The sequence below is a fragment of the Poecilia mexicana genome, unplaced genomic scaffold (genome assembly GCF_051168715.1).
Source record: "Poecilia mexicana isolate PSO_F unplaced genomic scaffold, ASM5116871v1 scaffold_4, whole genome shotgun sequence".
Taxonomy (NCBI): domain Eukaryota; kingdom Metazoa; phylum Chordata; class Actinopteri; order Cyprinodontiformes; family Poeciliidae; genus Poecilia; species Poecilia mexicana.
This window is the reverse complement of record NW_028263373.1, coordinates 7841950-7864492: the sequence shown is the minus strand read 5'-3', so window position 1 is coordinate 7864492 and position 22543 is coordinate 7841950. Positions and strand designations below refer to the sequence as shown.

Genomic DNA, 22543 nt, shown 5'->3' with positions numbered 1-22543 from the left:
CACTGAAAGTTTGGTGCTTCTATGAGTTTTTTTCAAAGAGTTATAACAGTTTGATGTTTCATGGCGAATCGGTGACCTTTGACCCCCGGAAAGACCCCTTCAGCAAGCCCGAAAACGCAAACCTACGATAACTTTGGATCGGCCATGCCTTTTGAACGATCTGACCGAGTTTCAAGCCGATCGATCGAAATCCCTAGGACAAGTTCGATCAAATGCGAACCCTGTAAACGCCCAAAATCGGGTCAAAATCGGAACTTTAATCCAAAATGGCCGACAATCTGTGATACTTGCACTATGACATTAATTGTAAATTCAGAGTGTTTTGGGGAGCTCTACAAGTGTACCAAGTTTCAAGTCTCTACGATAAAGTAAGTGAATAGGAAAGGGTCTTTTGAAAGTTGCTAGGTGGCGCCCTTGAGCCGTTTCTTTTGCGATTTTTGCAACCACCATAAAATACAAAATTTTTCACCGGGCTCTATGCCCCCGCCACGTTTGGTGAGTTTTTGAATATGATAAAGCCCCCAAAAAGCCCCCCAAAGAAGGTGGCAGAAAAATAATAATAATTAAAGCTCCGCGGAGCCTCAAGCGGCCCTCGCAGCCAAGCGCCGCTCAAGCCTATAGCCACCGCGGATGTTCCAGCACCGCCTCCCGCCGGCCACCGCCGACGCTCGCACGCCGTCCTCCATGCGATCCGCTTCGATGTCTTCGGCAGCGTTCACTGGCCATGCACCCAAAATCTGGAGCAGATTGGGCCATGTGGCAAGGAGATACAGCTGTTTGATTAACCTAGGGGGCGCAGTGGAGTCAAATTGCAATTAAACTGTATTGGGCTCCTCAGAGGTTCACAAGTTTCACTCATAAAAAGTCTGGTGCAAATAGGATGATTCGTTTGTGAATAAGAGACGATCGTATGCATATGGCGAGGGACAGCCATTTTGCCACTCCCCCACGGGTCTGTAGGCATTGACAGAGTTCATCATCATCTAATGTTATGTCAGTGTGCACAGGGTTGGAATCCATGACACACCAACATGTTTTAGAGTGTAAAAGTAAGACATACAGTATAAAAAACAGGTGACTTCCTGTCGGAAGTGGGCGGGGCTAAGGTGATGTCATCAATCGACCACCTAACTGTGATGAGGGGTGGTCTGTAGTCAGATATAGGAAGTCTGATGCAGCTGTGACCTTCTATGTGGAAGTTATTGCATCTTGATGTTTCATGGCGAATAGTCAAAGTTTGGGACTTAGCCACGCCCACATGCTTTGACATAGAAAAATTCCTACGATAACTTTTCATCTTTAATGTCTCAAGTCTCTGCTGACTGAGTTTGAAGTCTCTATCTCAAAAGCTGCAGGAGGAGATAGATCAGATGCGATGTCTATGAAAAAGAGGAAATGGCTGATTTTGATCCAAAATGGCCGACTTCCTGTTGGGTTTGCACCATGGCTCCAAGAGACTTTTTTGTAGGTCCTGACATGATACACATGTGTACTAAGTTTCATAATTGTAGGTTAAAGCATGGCTTGGGGCTGATCATTTAAAAATTTCTAGGGGGCGCTGTAGAGAAATTAGGCCACGCCCATCAACGACTGTTATGGATTCCTGTTCGGGGATGGATAAGGATGCATCCTAGTGAGTTTGGTGCAGCTGGGCTGAACGATGTGGAATCTAGAGCCAAACGTATGGCGGCGGCGTTACCTCTGCTTCGCCGCGGTCCCACGGCCACGCCCTCTACAGAAGACTGTTGGCGCTTTAAAGCAAGTGAGACTAACATGTTATCTGTCATCCAACACAGAATCATGTTGATTAGGTGCAGTGAGCCAGAAAGGCAGCTTTCCATGGAAAAAAAAGCACTTCCTGTTCTGAGGGGGCGGGGCTTAGATGACGTCAGACTATGACAACATAGGATCGTAGGGGACCCTACCAGGATCACTCATGTCAAGTTTGGTGCAGCTGGCCTCAAAATTGTGGAATCCACAGCCAAACGTAAGGACACGGCGTTTAGGGTCACTTCGCCACGCCGCCACGCCCACCTGCTGGATTCAAATGAGCTTGGCTTGGAATCCTCAACACACCAACATGTTTTCTGTCTGTGGACACAGTTTCACCTCGATTAGGTCAAAGGGGTCAGATAGCGACCGTTCAGCGTAAAAAATGACACTTCCTGTTCTCAGGGGGCGTGGCCTAAGTGACGTCATCATTTGACCGTTGGGTATTGTAGAGCATCCCATGATGATCAATCACTGAAAGTTTGGTGCTTCTATGAGTTTTTTTCAAAGAGTTATAACAGTTTGATGTTTCATGGCGAATCGGTGACCTTTGACCCCCGGAAAGACCCCTTCAGCAAGCCCGAAAACGCAAACCTACGATAACTTTGGATCGGCCATGCCTTTTGAACGATCTGACCGAGTTTCAAGCCGATCGATCGAAATCCCTAGGACAAGTTCGATCAAATGCGAACCCTGTAAACGCCCAAAATCGGGTCAAAATCGGAACTTTAATCCAAAATGGCCGACAATCTGTGATACTTGCACTATGACATTAATTGTAAATTCAGAGTGTTTTGGGGAGCTCTACAAGTGTACCAAGTTTCAAGTCTCTACGATAAAGTAAGTGAATAGGAAAGGGTCTTTTGAAAGTTGCTAGGTGGCGCCCTTGAGCCGTTTCTTTTGCGATTTTTGCAACCACCATAAAATACAAAATTTTTCACCGGGCTCTATGCCCCCGCCACGTTTGGTGAGTTTTTGAATATGATAAAGCCCCCAAAAAGCCCCCCAAAGAAGGTGGCAGAAAAATAATAATAATTAAAGCTCCGCGGAGCCTCAAGCGGCCCTCGCAGCCAAGCGCCGCTCAAGCCTATAGCCACCGCGGATGTTCCAGCACCGCCTCCCGCCGGCCACCGCCGACGCTCGCGCGCCGTCCTCCATGCGATCCGCTTCGATGTCTTCGGCAGCGTTCACTGGCCATGCACCCAAAATCTGGAGCAGATTGGGCCATGTGGCAAGGAGATACAGCTGTTTGTTTAACCTAGGGGGCGCAGTGGAGTCAAATTGCAATTAAACTGTATTGGGCTCCTCAGAGGTTCACAAGTTTCAGTCATAAAAAGTCTGGTGCAAATAGGATGATGCGTTTGTGAATAAGAGACGATCGTATGCATATGGCGAGGGACAGCCATTTTGCCACTCCCCCACGGGTCTGTAGGCATTGACAGAGTTCATCATCATCTCATGTTATGTCAGAGTGCACAGGGTTGGAATCCATGACACACCAACATGTTTTAGAGTGTAAAAGTAAGACATACAGTATAAAAAACAGGTGACTTCCTGTCGGAAGTGGGCGGGGCTAAGGTGATGTCATCAATCGACCACCTAACTGTGATGAGGGCTGGTCTATAATGAGACATAGAAAGTCTGATGCATCTGTGACAGGTGACTTCCTGTCGGAAGTGGGCGGGGCTAAGGTGATGTCATCAATCGACCACCTAACTGTGATGAGGGCTGGTCTATAATGAGACATAGAAAGTCTGATGCATCTGTGACCTGGCATTAGGAAGTAATTTCACATTCATGTTTCATGATGTATATTCAAAGTTTGGGACTTAGCCACGCCCCCACGGGTCAGTAGAGTTCATCACGGCAGAGTTCATCATCATTTCATTTCATGTCAGTCTGCACAGGATGAAACCCATAAGAATTAGAGAGAAAAAGTAAGACATACAGTAGAAAAAACAGGTGACTTCCTGTCGGAAGTGGGCGGGGTTAAGGTGATGTCATCAACTGACCATCTCAATGTGATGAGGGGTGGTCTGTAGTCAGATATAGGAAGTCTGATGCAGCTGTGACCTTCTATGTGGAAGTTATTGCATCTTGATGTTTCATGGCGAATAGTCAAAGTTTGGGACTTAGCCACGCCCACATGCTTTGACATAGAAAAATTCCTACGATAACTTTTCATCTTTAATGTCTCAAGTCTCTGCTGACTGAGTTTGAAGTCTCTATCTCAAAAGCTGCAGGAGGAGATAGATCAGATGCGATGTCTATGAAAAAGAGGAAATGGCTGATTTTGATCCAAAATGGCCGACTTCCTGTTGGGTTTGCACCATGGCTCCAAGAGACTTTTTTGTAGGTCCTGACATGATACACATGTGTACCAAGTTTCATAATTCTAGGTTAAAGCATGGCTTGGGGCTGATCATTTAAAAATTTCTAGGGGGCGCTGTAGAGAAATTAGGCCACGCCCATCAACGACTGTTATGGATTCCTGTTCGGGGATGGATAAGGATGCATCCTAGTGAGTTTGGTGCAGCTGGGCTGAACGATGTGGAATCTAGAGCCAAACGTATGGCGGCGGCGTTACCTCTGCTTCGCCGCGGTCCCACGGCCACGCCCTCTACAGAAGACTCTTGGCGCTTTAAAGCAAGTGAGACTAACATGTTATCTGTCATCCAACACAGAATCATGTTGATTAGGTGCAGTGAGCCAGAAAGGCAGCTTTCCATGGAAAAAAAAGCACTTCCTGTTCTGAGAGGGCGGGGCTTAGATGACGTCAGACTATGACGACATAGGATCGTAGGGGACCCTACCAGGATCACTCATGTCAAGTTTGGTGCAGCTGGCCTCAAAATTGTGGAATCCACAGCCAAACGTAAGGACACGGCGTTTAGGGTCACTTCGCCACGCCGCCACGCCCACCTGCTGGATTCAAATGAGCTGGGCTTGGAATCCTCAACACACCAACATGTTTTCTGTCTGTGGACCCAGTTTCACCTTGATTAGGTCAAAGGGGTCAGATAGCGACCGTTCAGCGTAAAAAATGACACTTCCTGTTCTCAGGGGGCGTGGCCTAAGTGACGTCATCATTTGACCGTTGGGTATTGTAGAGCATCCCATGATGATCAATCACTGAAAGTTTGGTGCTTCTATGAGTTTTTTTCAAAGAGTTCTAACAGTTTGATGTTTCATGGCGAATCGGTGACCTTTGACCCCCGGAAAGACCCCTTCAGCAAGCCCGAAAACGCAAACCTACGATAACTTTGGATCGGCCATGCCTTATGAACGATCTGACCGAGTTTGAAGCCGATCGATCGAAATCCCTAGGACAAGTTCGATCAAATGCGAACCCTGCAAACGCCCAAAATCGGGTCAAAATCGGAACTTTAATCCAAAATGGCCGACAATCTGTGATACTTGCACTATGACATTAATTGTAAATTCTGAGTGTTTTGGGGAGCTGTACAAGTGTACCAAGTTTCAAGTCTCTACGATAAAGTAAGTGAATAGGAAAGGGTCCTTTGAAAGTTGCTAGGTGGCGCCCTTGAGCCGTTTCTTTTGCGATTTTTGCAACGACCATAAAATACAAAATTTCGCAGCGGGCTCTATGCCCCCGCCAAGTTTGGTGAGTTTTTGAATATGATAAAGCCCCCAAAAAGCCAATTCATTTGGCACAAGAACTATAATAATAATAATAAGAAACAGCAAGGTTTCAATAGGCTCTCGCAGCGCTTAGCTGCTCGGGCCTAATAAGAAACAGCAAGGTTTCAATAGGCTCTCGCAGCGCTTAGCTGCTCGGGCCTAATAAGAAACAGTACAGGAACAATAGGCTCTCGCAGCGCTTAGCTGCTCGGGCCTAATAATAATAAACATTAGAAGAACAATAGGCTCTCGCAGCGCTTAGCTGCTCGGGCCTAATTAAAGCTCCGCGGAGCCTCAAGCGGCCCTCGCAGCCAAGCGCCGCTCAAGCCTATAGCCACCGCGGATGTTCCAGCACCGCCTCCCGCCGGCCACCGCCGACGCTCGCGCGCCGTCCTCCATGCGATCCGCTTCGATGTCTTCGGCAGCGTTCACTGGCCATGCACCCAAAATCTGGAGCAGATTGGGCCATGTGGCAAGGAGATACAGCTGTTTGATTAACCTAGGGGGCGCAGTGGAGTCAAATTGCAATTAAACTGTATTGGGCTCCTCAGAGGTTCACAAGTTTCACTCATAAAAAGTCTGGTGCAAATAGGATGATGCGTTTGTGAATAAGAGACGATCGTATGCATATGGCGAGGGACAGCCATTTTGCCACTCCCCCACGGGTCTGTAGGCATTGACAGAGTTCATCATCATCTCATGTTATGTCAGTGTGCACAGGGTTGGAATCCATGACACACCAACATCTTTTAGAGTGTAAAAGTAAGACATACAGTATAAAAAACAGGTGACTTCCTGTCGGAAGTGGGCGGGGCTAAGGTGATGTCATCAATCGACCACCTAACTGTGATGAGGGCTGGTCTATAATGAGACATAGAAAGTCTGATGCAGCTCTGACCTGGCATTTGGAAGTTATTTCACATTCATGTTTCATGGTGTATAGTCAAAGTTTGGGACTTAGCCACGCCCCCACGGGTCAGTAGAGTTCATCATGGGAGAGTTCATCATCATGTCATTTCATGTCAGCCTGCACAGGATGAAACCCATAAGAATTAGAGAGTAAAAGTAAGACATACAATAGAAAAAACAGGTGACTTCCTGTCGGAAGTGGGCGGGGTTAAGGTGATGTCATCAACTGACCATCTCAATGTGATGAGGGGTGGTCTGTAGTCAGATATAGGAAGTCTGATGCAGCTGTGACCTTCTATGTGGAAGTTATTGCATCTTGATGTTTCATGGCGAATAGTCAAAGTTTGGGACTTAGCCACGCCCACATGCTTTGACATAGAAAAATTCCTACGATAACTTTTCATCTTTAATGTCTCAAGTCTCTGCTGACTGAGTTTGAAGTCTCTATCTCAAAAGCTGCAGGAGGAGATAGATCAGATGCGATGTCTATGAAAAAGAGGAAATGGCTGATTTTGATCCAAAATGGCCGACTTCCTGTTGGGTTTGCACCATGGCTCCAAGAGACTTTTTTGTAGGTCCTGACATGATACACATGTGTACCAAGTTTCATAATTCTAGGTTAAAGCATGGCTTGGGGCTGATCATTTAAAAATTTCTAGGGGGCGCTGTAGAGAAATTAGGCCACGCCCATCAACGACTGTTATGGATTCCTGTTCGGGGATGGATAAGGATGCATCCTAGTGAGTTTGGTGCAGCTGGGCTGAACGATGTGGAATCTAGAGCCAAACGTATGGCGGCGGCGTTACCTCTGCTTCGCCGCGGTCCCACGGCCACGCCCTCTACAGAAGACTCTTGGCGCTTTAAAGCAAGTGAGACTAACATGTTATCTGTCATCCAACACAGAATCATGTTGATTAGGTGCAGTGAGCCAGAAAGGCAGCTTTCCATGGAAAAAAAAGCACTTCCTGTTCTGAGGGGGCGGGGCTTAGATGACGTCAGACTATGACAACATAGGATCGTAGGGGACCCTACCAGGATCACTCATGTCAAGTTTGGTGCAGCTGGCCTCAAAATTGTGGAATCCACAGCCAAACGTAAGGACACGGCGTTTAGGGTCACTTCGCCACGCCGCCACGCCCACCTGCTGGATTCAAATGAGCTTGGCTTGGAATCCTCAACACACCAACATGTTTTCTGTCTGTGGACACAGTTTCACCTCGATTAGGTCAAAGGGGTCAGATAGCGACCGTTCAGCGTAAAAAATGACACTTCCTGTTCTCAGGGGGCGTGGCCTAAGTGACGTCATCATTTGACCGTTGGGTATTGTAGAGCATCCCATGATGATCAATCACTGAAAGTTTGGTGCTTCTATGAGTTTTTTTCAAAGAGTTATAACAGTTTGATGTTTCATGGCGAATCGGTGACCTTTGACCCCCGGAAAGACCCCTTCAGCAAGCCCGAAAACGCAAACCTACGATAACTTTGGATCGGCCATGCCTTTTGAATGATCTGACCGAGTTTGAAGCCGATCGATCGAAATCCCTAGGACAAGTTCGATCAAATGCGAACCCTGTAAACGCCCAAAATCGGGTCAAAATCGGAACTTCAATCCAAAATGGCCGACAATCTGTGATACTTGCACTATGACATTAATTGTAAATTCAGAGTGTCTTGGGGAGCTCTACAAGTGTACCAAGTTTCAAGTCTCTACGATAAAGTAAGTGAATAGGAAAGGGTCCTTTGAAAGTTGCTAGGTGGCGCCCTTGAGCCGTTTCTTTAGCGATTTTTCTGGGGACCTTAAAATACGTAAATTTTACACGGGCTCTATGCCCCCGCCACGTTTGGTGAGTTTTTGAGTATGATAAAGCCCCCAAAAAGCCAATTCATTTGGCTGAAGAACTATAATAATAAGAAACAGCAAGGTTTCAATAGGCTCTCGCAGCGCTTAGCTGCTCGGGCCTAATAAACAGCAAGGTTTCAATAGGCTCTCGCAGCGATAGCTGCTCGGGCCTAATAAACAGCAAGGTTTCAATAGGCTCTCGCAGCGATAGCTGCTCGGGCCTAATAAACAGCAAGGTTTCAATAGGCTCTCGCAGCGATAGCTGCTCGGGCCTAATAATAATAAGAAACAGCGCGATTACAATAGGCCTTCGCAGCGCTTAGCTGCTCGGGCCTAATTAAAGCTCCGCGGAGCCTCAAGCGGCCCTCGCAGCTAGCGCTGCTCCGGCCTATAGCCACCGCGGGGGTACCAGCACCGCCACCCGCCCGCCACCGCCGACGCTCGCGCGCCCTCATCCACGCTATCCGCTTTTACGGCTTCGGCAGAGCTCCCTGGCGATGAACCAAAAATCTGGAGCACATCGGGCCATGTAGAGAGGAGATACAGCTGTTTGATTAACATAGGGGGCGCAGTGGAGTCAAATTGCAATTAAACTCCACTGGGCTCCTTAGAGGTTCACAAGTGTCACTCATAAAAAGTCTGGTGTAAATCGGATGATGTGTCTGTGAATAAGAGATGATCGTATGCATATGGCGAGGGACAGCCATTTTGCGACGCCCCCACGCATCAGTAGGCATTGACAGAGTTCATCTTCATGTCATTTTATGTCAGTCTGCACAGGATGAATCCCATATGACTTAGAGTGTAAAAGTAAGACATACAGTAGAAAAAACAGGTGACTTCCTGTCGGAAGTGGGCGGGGCTAAGGTGATGTCATCAATCGACCACCTAACCGTGATGAGGACTGGTCTATAATGAGACATAGAAAGTCTGATGCAGCTGTGACCTTGTATGTGCATGTTATGTCACTTTGATGCTTAATGGTGAATAGTCAAAGTTTGGGACTTTGCCACGCCCACACGCTTTGACACACAAAAATTCCTGTGATAACTTCAGACCTTTAGTGTCTCAACTCTCTGCTGACTGAGTTTGAAGTCTGTATCTCGAAAGCTGTAGGAGGAGATGGATCAGATGTGACGTCTATGAAAAACAGTAAATGGCGGATTTTGATCCAAAATGGCCGACTTCCTTTTGGGTTTGCACCATGGCTCCAAGAGACTTTTTTGTAGGTCCTGACATCATACACATGTGTACCAAGTTTCATAATTCTAGGTTAAAGCATGGCTTGGGGCTGATTATTTAAATAATTCTAGGGGGCGCTGTAGAGAAATTAGGCCACGCCCATGAACGACTGTTATGGATTCCTGTTCGGGGATAAATAAGGATGCATCCTAGTGAGTTTGGTGCAGCTGGGCTGAACGATGTGGAATCTAGAGGCAAACGTATGGCGGCGGCGTTCCCTCTGCTTCGCCGCGCTGCCACGGCCACGCCCTCTACTGAAGACTCTTGGCGCTTTAAAGCAAGTGAGACCAACATGTTATCTGTCATCCAACACAGAATCATCTTGATTAGGTTGAGAGAACCATAGATGGAGCTTTACAAGTCAAAAAAAGGCACTTCCTGTTCTGAGGGGGCGGGGCTTAGATGACGTCAGACTATGACGACATAGGATCGTAAGGCATCCCACCAGGATCACTCATGTGAAGTTTGGTGCAGCTGGGCTTAAAATTGTGGAATCTACAGCCAAACGTATGGCGACGGCGTTACAGGTCAGTTCGCCACGCTGCCACGCCCACCTGCTCCATCAAAGCGAAACAGGGTTGGAATCCATGACACACCAACATGTTTTCTGTCTGTGGACACAGTTTCATGTTGATTAGGTCAAAGGGGTCAGATAGCGACCATTCACAGTAAAAAATGACACTTCCTGTTCTAAGGGGGCGTGGCCTAAGTGATGTCATCATTTGACCATTGGGTATTGTAGGGGACCCGATGATGATCAATCACTGACAGTTTGGTGCTGCTGTGAGTTTTTTTGTAAAAGTTATAACCGTTTTATTTTTCATGGCGACTAGGTGAACTTTGACCCCAGGTAACCCCCCTTCAGGAAGGTCGAAAACGCAAACCTACGATAACTTTGGATCGGCCATGCCTTATGAACGATCTGACCGAGTTTGAAGCCGATCGATCGAAATCCCTAGGACAAGTTCGAAAAAATGCGAACCCTGTAAACGGCCAAAATCGGGTCAAAATCGGAACTTCAATCCAAAATGGCCGACATTCTGTGATACTTGCACTATGACATTAATTGTAAATTCTGAGTGTCTTGGGGAGCTCTACAAGTGTACCAAGTTTCAAGTCTCTACGATAAAGTAAGTGAATAGGAAAGGGTCCTTTGAAATTTGCCAGGTGGCGCCCTTGAGCCGTTTCTTGTGCGATTTTTCTGAGGACCTTAAAATACGTAAATTTTACACGGGCTCTATGCCCCCGCCACGTTTGGTGAGTTTTTGAATATGATAAAGCCCCCAAAAAGCCAATTCATTTGGCACAAGAACTATAATAATAATAATAATAATAATAAGAAACAGCGCGATTACAATAGGCCTTCGCAGCGCTTAGCTGCTCGGGCCTAATAAGAATAATAAACAGCGCGATTACAATAGGCCTTCGCAGCGCTTAGCTGCTCGGGCCTAATAAAACAGGAAGAAGTCAAATGCCAAACAACAGAGTGAACAAGCGACACAAAAAACCAGGGCGATGGGCTTTCAGACACACAACTCAACCTATTCATTAAGCTTTCAGACAGCATTATTTCCCAGAAACCAACAATGAAAGACACATTTGCATATATTTGCAGATCATGAATTTCGTGTACAGCAGGAAAGAAAAAAGAAAGTGCTAGCACGACAGAGAGAGAGAGAGAGAGAGAGAGAGAGAGAGAGAGAGAGAGGCAGGATTAGCAGTTAGATGACTGCAAGCTGTGTGCTGTGAAAGCAGACAGATTACCATCGGGCCAGTTGGAATTCAAGCCTTATCTCTGCTTGGCAGGGCCCACTCACAGGAGCGGTAAATGAAGTAGCCCTGGGTACGGGCCTGCAGCGGGGCAAACACTGCTGCCTCTGTTATGCCCGGCTGCACAACCCGATTAGCACGGCACCGAGCGCGGACGTGTCTTAGTTAAAACCGCTGCAGCTCTCTGATTCCTCAACGTCAGGTTGGTCGAGTTAATAACAGCGCCGAGCACAGAACAATGACTTGGAATCTCTGAAGACTTAATGGCCAGACAGTAAAGTAATGAATGTTTCATTAGAAGAAAATGTGGAATGACTGCTTCATTTCTAAGACTAGTTTCCAGATTGAATAAATTGTCGTAGTTTCCCTTGAACTCCTATTTAAAAAAGAATTGTCCCTCTAGTAACTCCCATTCAATGTCCCGTTTTCTTCTCGTTTTCCACAGTGAAGGCTTGTCCTGTGTCCTTTTTTATTTAAAGTCTAAAGTACCGAGGGCAGTGGATGCGATCCGATGATGGACAGAGATTGCTTCAACGAAACAGACATGGGGACAGGTAGAACGCGACAGGTTACGTTACGTGGATCACAACACAAAAGCGGGCTGTCCCACTTTGTTTTATCCTGGGTAGAGAGCAACCTTACAGACTTACTACAGCTTTCATGCCTGATCCTGCCCTCAGGAAACAAACACTGACACCCAGACAAAAGGAGAAGAGGAAAGAGTCAGTCACAGATCCACCAGAAAACATCGAAAACTGAATGCTGCACGCCAAGAAAAGGCTTTTTTTGACTTGGAATCTGTAAAGCGTATCCAACATGTAACCTACATCTAAACAGCTCACAGTGTTGCTGCCTCATATCATCCGCGCCGTGTCCCATTCCTGCATGATGTCGTCATGTTGACACTGGGAGCTCTCCCTCTCATCCTCTCATGGTTGTGAAACTATTTCAGATGAACTGTGAGTAATGTTTTAACAGCCAGCCATGACAGTCGTGCTAGCAGCTTCTCGGCAGTCTTCAGTACCAGCATATTGTTAACAGTGAGTCAGTATGACGGCTGACCATTTCACTCCGTTTCTAAGGCACTTCCCTCCTAAGAGCTGTGTCATTCTTTTGTGAAAGGCCATTTTAGGTAATTTGGTGGAAGGATTGTTTTCTTTTGTCTGTTTGTTCAGTCTGATGCGTCTAACATAAGTCTTAAACAGTTCGTCGCATTTAGCTCTCTTTGGTTTGATCTGTCACTTAAAGTTATTATGAAATGCAGTGAATTTTGTGGTTTCATTTGAACAAATTGTGGAAGAATTTTATGGACGTGAACACATTTGCCTGTAACCACAGCTTTGTTTATGAAACTACCTTAACACCGGGTCAGAAATCGATTTGTTGTTGTTTTTTTTTCAAAAAGCAATGTAAAATTGATAATCCTCTGTTTCTAAGTTATTGGGTTAATCCCTTATAACACCCTTCTCTAGTCTGTACTTTTACTGGAAGGAAAAAACTACTCGGTCTCACTGTTTTGTTCAGTTGCATGCCTCGAAACTGGAAAACAAGGCCTACTCTAGATTTAGTCCAGAGTTACTTTTAGAAGGTAAATATAGCATAAAACATGTCTACAATCACAATGGTTAAAATCTACCAGCAGCTGAGCATTTGTCAAGCACCAGCAAACATTTCAGCCCTTTTAACAAACATCAGCAAACTGTTCATGGCAAATATAGAAACCGACAGCCAGATCCTCGTCTTCAATTTCTTGCCAAAGACTACCGGTCACTCTCGTCTCCCTAGCTTTTGCTTCCCGTCATAATTCTCCTGATCATCTGGATTTGTTTGTTCTTCTCTCTCTCCCTCTGCAAAGTTTAGCTAACGTCAAACTAAGTTGTTTCACAAGAGTCTCCATTTTGTTTACATCTCCTCTCTCATGAGATCACATGAGGAAGTGGTGCATTGCTCCCTCTGGCACAATAATTACAATGATATCCTGCAGTGTGTGATGGGCTATTATTTACAAAGCTTATAATGCCTGCATGTGTGAGTTTCTGGAGCAGAGGGTGTGGGAATTTCCACACATGGCTCAGAGCGAATCGTGGAAGTAAACTTTGATGAAATTACTCTCATGGACTATGTGCTAAATTATAATGATCCATCTCCAAAAACAGCTTGGTGAACCTTTACCCATCCTCCCCCCCACACACACACCTACACACTTCTATGTTTACATGTCTCTGGGGGTCCATGGTGGTCTGGGAGAGTCTAGTTAAGGAGTACGGCATGCAAATGATTTTGGAAAGGACTATGAGTGGAGGGTGAACCGCTAGGCAGCCAGAGCTGAAATGACACGCAAAACTCAGCGTGCCAAGCTCTCGCTTCTCCGCTTCATATCCCACGCATCTGCACGTGGAAACATTTGTTTGAAGAAGGATTTTTTTTTTTTATTATTGTAAAGATCTGACATGCCTGTCTGTTATGATTTCTTATTAAGAGTTGAAATAAAAGGATAAGATAATAGGAGAACCGTTCAAGATATTATTTTACAGTCTTTGTGGTAATTAATTATTCACATTATGAGCAGAGGCCATGTCACACCACATGTGTGGGAAAGTAGATGTTAAACTGAAGTTTAGTATTTTAAAGCAAAGACAAAATCATCAAAAGTTGACGTTTTAAACTCTCATTAATAACATCTTATATCAGCCATTAGCATGATTAGTGAAGAGCCTTATCTGAAAAGTATGATTATATTTCCAAACATACTTAAGACCAGGACAAACAAGAGGTTGAAAGCCTAGAGCACTGGTGCCCAAAGTGGGTCCTGGAGGGCCAACATCCTGCATGTTGTAGTTCTCTCCCTGGTGGTAGAAACAATCTTTTCAGCATGTCAGTGTTCTCCTTAGGCCTTCTAATGAGACATCATTTGATCCAGGTGTGTTAAACCAGGGAGAGAACTAAACATGTAGGACGCCGGCCCTCGAGGACCGACTGGGCACCACTGGCCTAGAGGGATAAAATTATGCAGCTTTACTTTACAGTGGACTCCTAATATTCACTCCTGCGAATAACTAAAATATGCAAATGTTTTACATCTTAGAACACTGAAACCTGCCTATTTTGTTTTTCCAAAATATATTTATAAATTTTCATTTTTACAAAAGAAAAGCTCAGCAGTGCAGTCTACTGAGGAAAAATAGTAAGTTAGGGGTCTGGCACATTTTGATCATTTTATAGTCCGAGTCTAAGCTAATAAATGCTCGAAACGGGACGCTAATGTGTTCTTCGTCAGCATAGTCCGGGAAGGGTTTCCAAACATGCCTATTTTCATAGTTTCTACATCAGACATAGCTTGATATGCAAAAATTGAAAACTGACTCTACAGCAGAAGCTAACATCCACATTCTTCCTTATCTTCTTCACTCAGTAACAACTTCAGCACTCAGATGAATTGTTGTTGTCAGCCCAGTCTGGTAGTGCTTAGCGTGATGCAGCTCATCTGTACTGATGTTAATCTAAAAGAGTCTCCATGATTCACACTTGCAACCATTTTGCATTTGACTTATTTTTAATTCATGTATTCATTTTTGCTTAACCTTTCCGTCAAGGGTTGGCTAGATATGCTGCTTGCACCTGCATTTGTATGTTTGCCTCAGCTAGTTTAAGCTTTTGTCATTTTTTTTTGTTCATTGATGTCGAGGTTGTAATAAATGCCTCCTGTCTTCTTCTTGTCCTCAGGACCTGTCCTGCATTGATGACCTCTCAAACTCTTTGTTCTCTTCTCCGGCGGACTCGCTGTCGGAGTACGCCGACACCCAGTCCTACATCCCCACCAATCACCCGGATCCAGTTCCCACACTCTGGGACATTAACACTAGCCCCGCCACCACACAAGCACAGAGCCACTTAGAGGTCAGTAAGCAAGAAAGCTGCTATTACTATAACCACTTCTGAATGCTAATTATGAGAGATTTGTTTCAATGGGCGTCTTAACGAGTGTACTGGGAAGGAAGGGATTAAAGGAAAGACATCAAGCTTTCGTCACATTCCCCTGCCGTCTATGGCAATCTACAGGCTAACTCTAATCCATATGAATATTATTTATTAAATAAATGCACTAAAACTGTTTTGACTAATGATATTAGATCAACTGGCAAAAGAAATTGAACTTTCATCAGTGTTTTATTTGATATTACCTAAGTTGATTTATTTATCCATTAGTCCTTCCTAGCTTGTTTGTTGCATAGAGGTAAGACTCAATTGTGGTTTTCTCCTCAGAAGAGTACTTGTTAATATTTGTATCCATGGATACCAGCATACTTCAGCTAAATAGGTATAAAAATAAATCAGATTGTGACTGTCCTGCCTCTGATAAAAGTTCTCCAGCTAATAAAAGTAAAAAGGAACATTTTAAAACAAATACAGATCTTATCTTACATTTTACCATTATTCACATAATGTTCTTTTCCCACATTTACTATGCTACTGATACTAGCATTTCTTTAATTCAAGTTATGCTCTTGTTTCATTGCACATCAAAGAGCCATAGTCTGTTATTAATTTATCTTATTTTTCAATTATTGTACAGTTTTATTTTATAGCTTTTGATGAAGTCGGTGATCTTTAAAAAAAAGTAACTCTTCTACCCCGTGCTCTTCATGCACTGCTGCCTGTTAGCGGCCTATGAAACTAGATGGGCCCAACGATATTTTTGATATGATCAGACTTCATTGAGTTCACCGACTTACTGAAAGCTTCTATATTTTCCTTTTCATTCTGCCCTCATTTCAGCCATTATGTTTCCCAGACACGTGCTGCTTTATCTGCTTTTTGTTGTCGTTGGCTTTTCAGCGCCAGACGTACAAATTGCATTTCGTTGAGTGGTTCTCTGAAAGACATCCCTGAAGTACCCAGATCCATAGGATGACAAACAAACACAACCATTTCTCTGATTTGTGTTCTCTCTTTTTTGTTGTTTGTTTCTTTTTATTTATTTATTTATTGCATTTAGCTCTGTGATCTTTATTTGAGTTTTTGAGTATTTCTTCATTTTATGTTTTGTTGACAGCAAAATGGCGACAGGTTTCAAGGCTTGACCAGTTTGGAAGATATTTCTGCTATAATCAGCACTCAAGCTTTAGGACTCCAGGTAGCAACCGTCTCCAGCCTTCTGATGGTTTAAACAAATGGGCCTCTCCGTTATCAGTTCTCACTAACATACAGATACAAGCCTGTTTGGGTGTGTCTGAAAATCAGGAAAATTCCTATATTGTTTTTACTTATGTAGAGTTCTTGTTTTGACCCAGCAGTTTGATCCGTCACACTGTAACATATATTCCACGTGTCATAAATCATGACATGCATGACATCCATGCATGTCATGCAGAGAGAAAAGGATCCTCTGCTCTCTCTGATCTTCAGAGAATATTTTTGACAAGACTCTTGTATGCTGTTGTTTTTTGTGCAGTTCTCTGCCTACATGTTTCACAGCTTTTTTTTTTTTCATTCTTCTGTAGTAACTCAACAAGTATAACTTAAAAATTCAGAAAGTCAGTGTGTTTTACATCTTTTTTTTTTTTTTTTTTTGGTGTTTCCAGACTCCAGTAACACAACCACCACCAGAGGAAGAAGAGGAGGCTGAGGAGGAGGAGCCAGAGGAGCTCGGCCATGTTGACACATACGCAGAGTACAAACCCTCAAAATGTGAGCTGCTGGACTCAACATCAGCATCTGATTCCTTAATATTCCTCATTTTGTGCCTTTTATACGTTTCTAAGACTATTATTTGTCATTTTAGCCACAATAGGAATTTCACATCCTGACATTGTCGTGGAAACCAACACGCTGTCCAGCGTCCCTCCTCCGGACATCACATACACTCTGTCTATCCCGGAGTCAACTATCAACAGTGGCCTGCTGTCTGCACTGCAGTTAGAGGCCATTATCTACGCCTGTCAGGTGAAAATACCTGCACAACATCTTCAAATCATCTCTAATCGTTCATTAGTTCAATTCAGCTCTAATGTCATGTTTTTCTTCTCTCTCTGTGCAGCAACACGAGGTGATTCTCCAGAACAACCAGAGAGCAGGCTTCCTGATTGGAGATGGGGCAGGCGTCGGAAAGGGACGCACCGTGGCAGGAATCATTCTGGAGAACTACCTTAAGGGACGAAAGAAAGCACTGTGGTAAGAAGACGCACACATCAGAGAGGCGCTAAATACAGTGCCTTGCTGTATCTTTTTGTCAATCTAAAACTATAAACCTGTTATGTGATAGACCAATGTAAACAAGGGCAAAGTTTGTTTTTTATGTTTTCGGGGTGTCCTTAAAAGAGTTTGCGACATGCAAAACAAGTGGAAGAAGGTGCTCTATAATATATTATATTATAAATAGCCAATATTTAAAGAGGGGAAATTATGTAAAATCTACTTTTTGAGCTTTACACCATGTTATAATGTTATTTCTTCATCAAAGACATACCTGGAGTGTTGCTTTAAGTCCTTTAATCTAATTGAAAATGCTTGCCCTGACAAAGCACCGCCCATTTCCACAAAGCTCCTCCCAAAAGCTGCAGTCTCCCGTCTCCTTAAAGAGACAGAGGCCAATTTCAAGGCGTCAAAGTGAAATTTCTTTAAAGCTTTGATTGATATATGTGGTATTTTTACAACTATTGATTGTTACTTGTAGTTTAAAATGGCGCTATGTGACTGTAAAATACATAATATCATCGCTTTAACATTTTAGTTTTGGGGTAAACTAACACTGCGCATCATTTTACACCCCAAAGTGAAACATGGTAGAGGCAGCATCATGCTGTGGGTATATTTTGAAGGAATTTTGCAAAGACAATTTAACAAAAACGAGAGTCTGGATAATAGAGACATACCCCAAAAGACTGCAGGTGTAGTTCTAGGAGGAGGTGGGTTTAATGAAGTACATTTAGGACTTATTGTGCACTGGATAATGCTTATCATGTTAGAGCCTGTGAAATAGCGATCAGAGTTACATATTGTTTTCCTGCTCCTTCCCTCAGGTTCAGCATATCCAATGACCTGAAATACGACGCAGAGAGAGATCTCAAAGACATAGATGCACCAAATATCCCGGTGCATGCCTTAAACAAGGTCAGTAAAGGGAATCAATTAGAGTAAAACCATTTATTTCTGTTGTCCATGTGGGCATCAATTTGGATGCTTCTTTACTTTCTTACATTTTGAATCATTTTGAATGTTCTTGTAGATAAAGTATGGAGACACAGCTACCTCAGAAGGAGTCCTGTTTGCAACTTACTCTGCACTCATCGGAGAGAGCCAGGCAGGAGGCCAGCACCGGACGAGAATCAAACAGATCCTGGACTGGTGCAAGCAGGACTTTGATGGAGTTGTATCCTTTCACACAGACGTCCATGTTGCACAGACGGTTGTTTCTGCTTTCATCTGAACTTTAAGTCCATCTCTGTCGTTTCCACCTTAACCTCTCGCTGCCATAGATTATTTTTGACGAATGCCACAAAGCCAAGAACGCCACATCCACAAAAATGGGCAAGGCAGTTCTTGACCTGCAGAACAAGCTGCCACACGCCAGAGTGGTGTACGCCAGTGCCACAGGTAAAGCTGACGGAAAAAAAAAAACAAAAAAAAACATCAGCTAATGCCAACAAGGATATGGGACAGGATTTCAGAATATACGTCTCTTTCAGGTGCCTCTGAGCCAAAGAACATGATTTATATGAGCCGCCTGGGAATCTGGGGCGAGGGCACACCCTTCAGGACCTTTGATGACTTCCTGCATGCCATTGAGAAAAGGTATGTAGAGTGTGATTTATTTATTTGGAAAGGAAAATACTTTCAAATACCTTTACACAGGGTGTCCGCGCTTCCTTAAAAAGTATTAAATGCAAAAGTTAAGACCTTCAAAAGGTCTTAAATACAATCTTCCTAGGTCTTACATTTAGCCGTGGCAGGAGTATTTACTCCTGTACTGTTTATTTTTCTCACTGGACTTTTCTATCTGGCTAAAGTTTGAGCCTCTGACTCGAAGGGTACATTAGCTAGCTACTAATATAGCCTTGCTAACTACCTTGCTAGCTTTTCTGCTTCTGTGCAAATGTATTTCCAGTTGGCTGGATAATGTTTGTTTTTGCCACTGGCTCACTTCTGTTGCCAACCGAAACGAGGCTAGGTGCAGAAAAAAAAACAACTTTTAAGCACTATGGAGGTTTTTGCGATGATGATTGTAATTCAGAAGGATCTGCCAACCATCCCTCATATTTATTATTTTCTTAAATTTCATTCAAAGTGGCATTAAAAGGGTCTTAAAAAGTCTTAGTTTCGACCTGCAGATACACTGTTAAATCATTTTGATTCTTCAGTTCTGATAGTAAAACACCCTTACAGATGCAGCTGTGGCTGCTTCACCCATCAGTTAATCATGTAAATGATTTATTTGCAGAGGGGTCGGGGCCATGGAGATCGTGGCCATGGACATGAAAGTGAGCGGCATGTATATTGCCAGACAGCTAAGCTTCTCTGGCGTTTCTTTCCGCATCGAGGAGATCGGCCTGGACAGCGACTTCAAAGAGGTCTACAACAAAGCTGCCAAGCTGGTGAGTTTCGCCTCTCTCTCAGAAGTGAATCCAACCACCCTGCCTTTCACATCATTTTTTTTATTTTGTCTTAATTTCTTTTACGAACATCTTGAGCTGACATCTTGACTCTGTGTGCAGTGGGCGGAGGCACTGAAAATGTTCATGCAGGCAGCCGACGAGCTGGGGCTGGTCAGCAGGAAGTCCCTGTGGGGACAGTTCTGGTCATCTCACCAGCGCTTCTTCAAATACCTTTGTATCGCTGCCAAGGTGCGCTGCCTGGTGGAGCTGGCTCAGAAGGAGCTGGAGGCTGGAAAGGTCAGTACAGCACACCCTGGAGTACGACTTTTATTTTTCTTATTGTTATGAGACAAAGAGTAAAGCATAAGCTGCTGCTCTTCACGCTGACAGAGGGTGGAATATTTAAATTTGTAATAATTTCAGGCACAGTTTCACTATTTGTTCTACAAGTTGTTTTGTCAAACATTGTGAAAAAGAACGGAGATTGATTATTTGTATTTTTATGACCTGGATAAGTATGGGAAAAGAAAACATTTTGGAAAAACTCCCATTGTCTGAAAATGATTATCAGTTCTTTTTTTTTTGTTTGTTTGTTTGTTTGGCCACATAGTGCCTTGTTTTCTCAAGATGCACCAAGAGGCATTTGCCACAATGTTAGTGTGAACCTTTGAATTTAGATTTGAAAATGAGCTCAAAAAACTTCAAGTATTGAATTTTGACTCATAATTTTTGCATCTTTCTGTTCCAAAACAAGTCCTTAAATGAACAAAATCTAGAAAGCTGGTTTATATTCAAGAAAAGCTGATGTAAATTTTTTATTATTATTATTCCATCACAGTGCATCGTCATCGGGCTGCAGTCCACTGGAGAATCACGCACCAGAGAGGTCTTGGACGAAAACGATGGGCATCTTGACAGATTTGTTTCTGCAGCCGAGTGAGTAAAAACATTGTCCTACTTTTTCTGGCTATTTGGTTTCATTTCTGATAGTCAAAACCACACCGGCATAAAAATAGTAATGTTTCAAACTTTCATTTTAGGTATATGACTGACGGTTTTGACCTTGTTTTCACTGTTTGATGTCAGGATTAATTCCACTTTGTGTCTTTTTTGCATCAAAGTAATGATTCCATTTTTGAGGTTGTGCCTCACATTGTGTGAATGGCTCGCGTCCTACGGCTTGGTTTGTGCTAATTTAAAACGCGTTACCTCTTTGTTAGCTGCAACTATTTAATCGTAGAATGACTCATTCATGAAAAAAAAAAAAAGAAGGAAGTTTTGAGTGCTGAACTTAGCTGACCCCAAGCCTTTTGCGGCAGACATGTTTGAAAGCCGGATCGTATTAGATCGTCCAGTAGCATCTTCATCTGCCTGTCAGCACCTGGCAGCTTTAGGAAGCCCGGAGAAGGAACGCACAGTGCTGGAAATCTGCCCTTCATTGTCTTTATTGCTTTGACATCACAATAAAAGTTTGTCTCTCTTTTTTTTCTTCCTCTCTCCAGGGGAGTATTCCAGTCTCTTGTAACAAAGCACTTTCCTTCAGAGAAACAAAGGAGAGAAAAGGCACCAGGGAATAAAAGAAAAAAAGGTACAAAGCACAATGAATCAATTTGACTCACAAAACCGCAGACGACAGGGTTCCTACAAAGTATGGAAGAGTAAGAAATTAGCTTTTATTATTTCCCGGGTGTGGAAAAGTATGAAAAAGACACACTAAAGAACTTATTTTTATCTTTAGTGTGCCTCATCATGGCATGATTTTCTTTAAACATTTCATTATTTTTGGTTTTTGACTTGCTACTGAATTCACACCCATAATAAAAATGAAATCACGTTTTTCAACGAGACCTGAGATTGAGCAAAATTACAAACAAACCATCAAAACTGTTTGTTTTTAATAGAACAAACATTCCAATGTTCCCTAAACTTGGCTTTAAATAATCTGTATTTAGTGTAAAAAAAAAAAAATCCCAGTCCTTATTTACAAGGCCCAAAGAGTTTACAGACTTAAGTCCAGGTCTTTGGAGTAAAACACAATCGAGTGATTTCTGTATCATCACGTCCAATTATCCATTCAGGGAAGCCTCGAGGTCGCCAGGCAAAGATGCCCAAGCACACAGTGGACAGCGGCGGTGTGATCAACATCTCTGACGACAGCAGCAGCGACTCTGAGGGGATGGACACCGACTCCAACTCTTCGCCAGACTCCCTGCAAGACAACGATGACGTCATCTTTGTTAACCACACTAGCCACCAGTCAGGTAGAGCCTCTGACCGTCGATGTCTTTCCACTGTTGCCTCGCAAACAGGTTAAATTTATAAGTCACCTTGACTGTGCTCTTCTGTTTTTTTTTTCCCCGTTTACAGCTAGGATAGAGGAGATGAAGCACAGCCTGCTCACTAGAATTGCTGAACTGGGAAAAGAACTACCTCTCAACACATTGGATGTGCTCATAGATAGGTTTGGAGGACCAGATAAAGTTTCTGAGGTATGAAGTTTGTCTGTTTTTATATTTTTCTGAAAATGTTTGAATTGAAAGTCTGATTTTTTATTCATTTTTTTGTTCAAATATCTGTATTTTAACAGATGACTGGACGTAAAGGTCGTGTGGTGCGGCGTCCAGACGGCACCGTTCGCTACGAGTCCCGGGCCGAGCAAGGCTCCACCATCGACCAAATCAACATCAAGGAGAAGGACCGCTTCATGTGTGGAGAAAAGGTCAGCAATGACAATTTAATAAAATGAGTGTCCATCACTGCTGAAACAGCAAATAGAATA

General features: G+C 43.7%; 1 protein-coding gene across 5 annotated transcripts in view; it reads left to right on the top strand.

Annotated features, from left to right (window-relative positions):
- The window catches only part of sbno2b (strawberry notch homolog 2b), a 182898-nt gene that overhangs the window by 146792 nt on the left and 13563 nt on the right, over positions 1-22543 (top strand). For all 5 annotated transcript variants that reach the window (XM_088004881.1, XM_014970276.2, XM_014970277.2 and 2 more), the window contains 16 exons: positions 14897-15070; positions 16227-16307; positions 16756-16861; positions 16956-17116; positions 17211-17344; positions 18193-18283; positions 18399-18542; positions 18649-18766; positions 18859-18964; positions 19611-19764; positions 19885-20061; positions 20603-20700; positions 21267-21352; positions 21843-22025; positions 22132-22253; positions 22352-22483. In XM_088004881.1, coding sequence (XP_087861007.1) covers positions 14897-15070; positions 16227-16307; positions 16756-16861; positions 16956-17116; positions 17211-17344; positions 18193-18283; positions 18399-18542; positions 18649-18766; positions 18859-18964; positions 19611-19764; positions 19885-20061; positions 20603-20700; positions 21267-21352; positions 21843-22025; positions 22132-22253; positions 22352-22483 — 2067 coding nt within the window. The remainder of the gene's footprint in view (positions 1-14896; positions 15071-16226; positions 16308-16755; positions 16862-16955; positions 17117-17210; positions 17345-18192; positions 18284-18398; positions 18543-18648; positions 18767-18858; positions 18965-19610; positions 19765-19884; positions 20062-20602; positions 20701-21266; positions 21353-21842; positions 22026-22131; positions 22254-22351; positions 22484-22543) is intronic.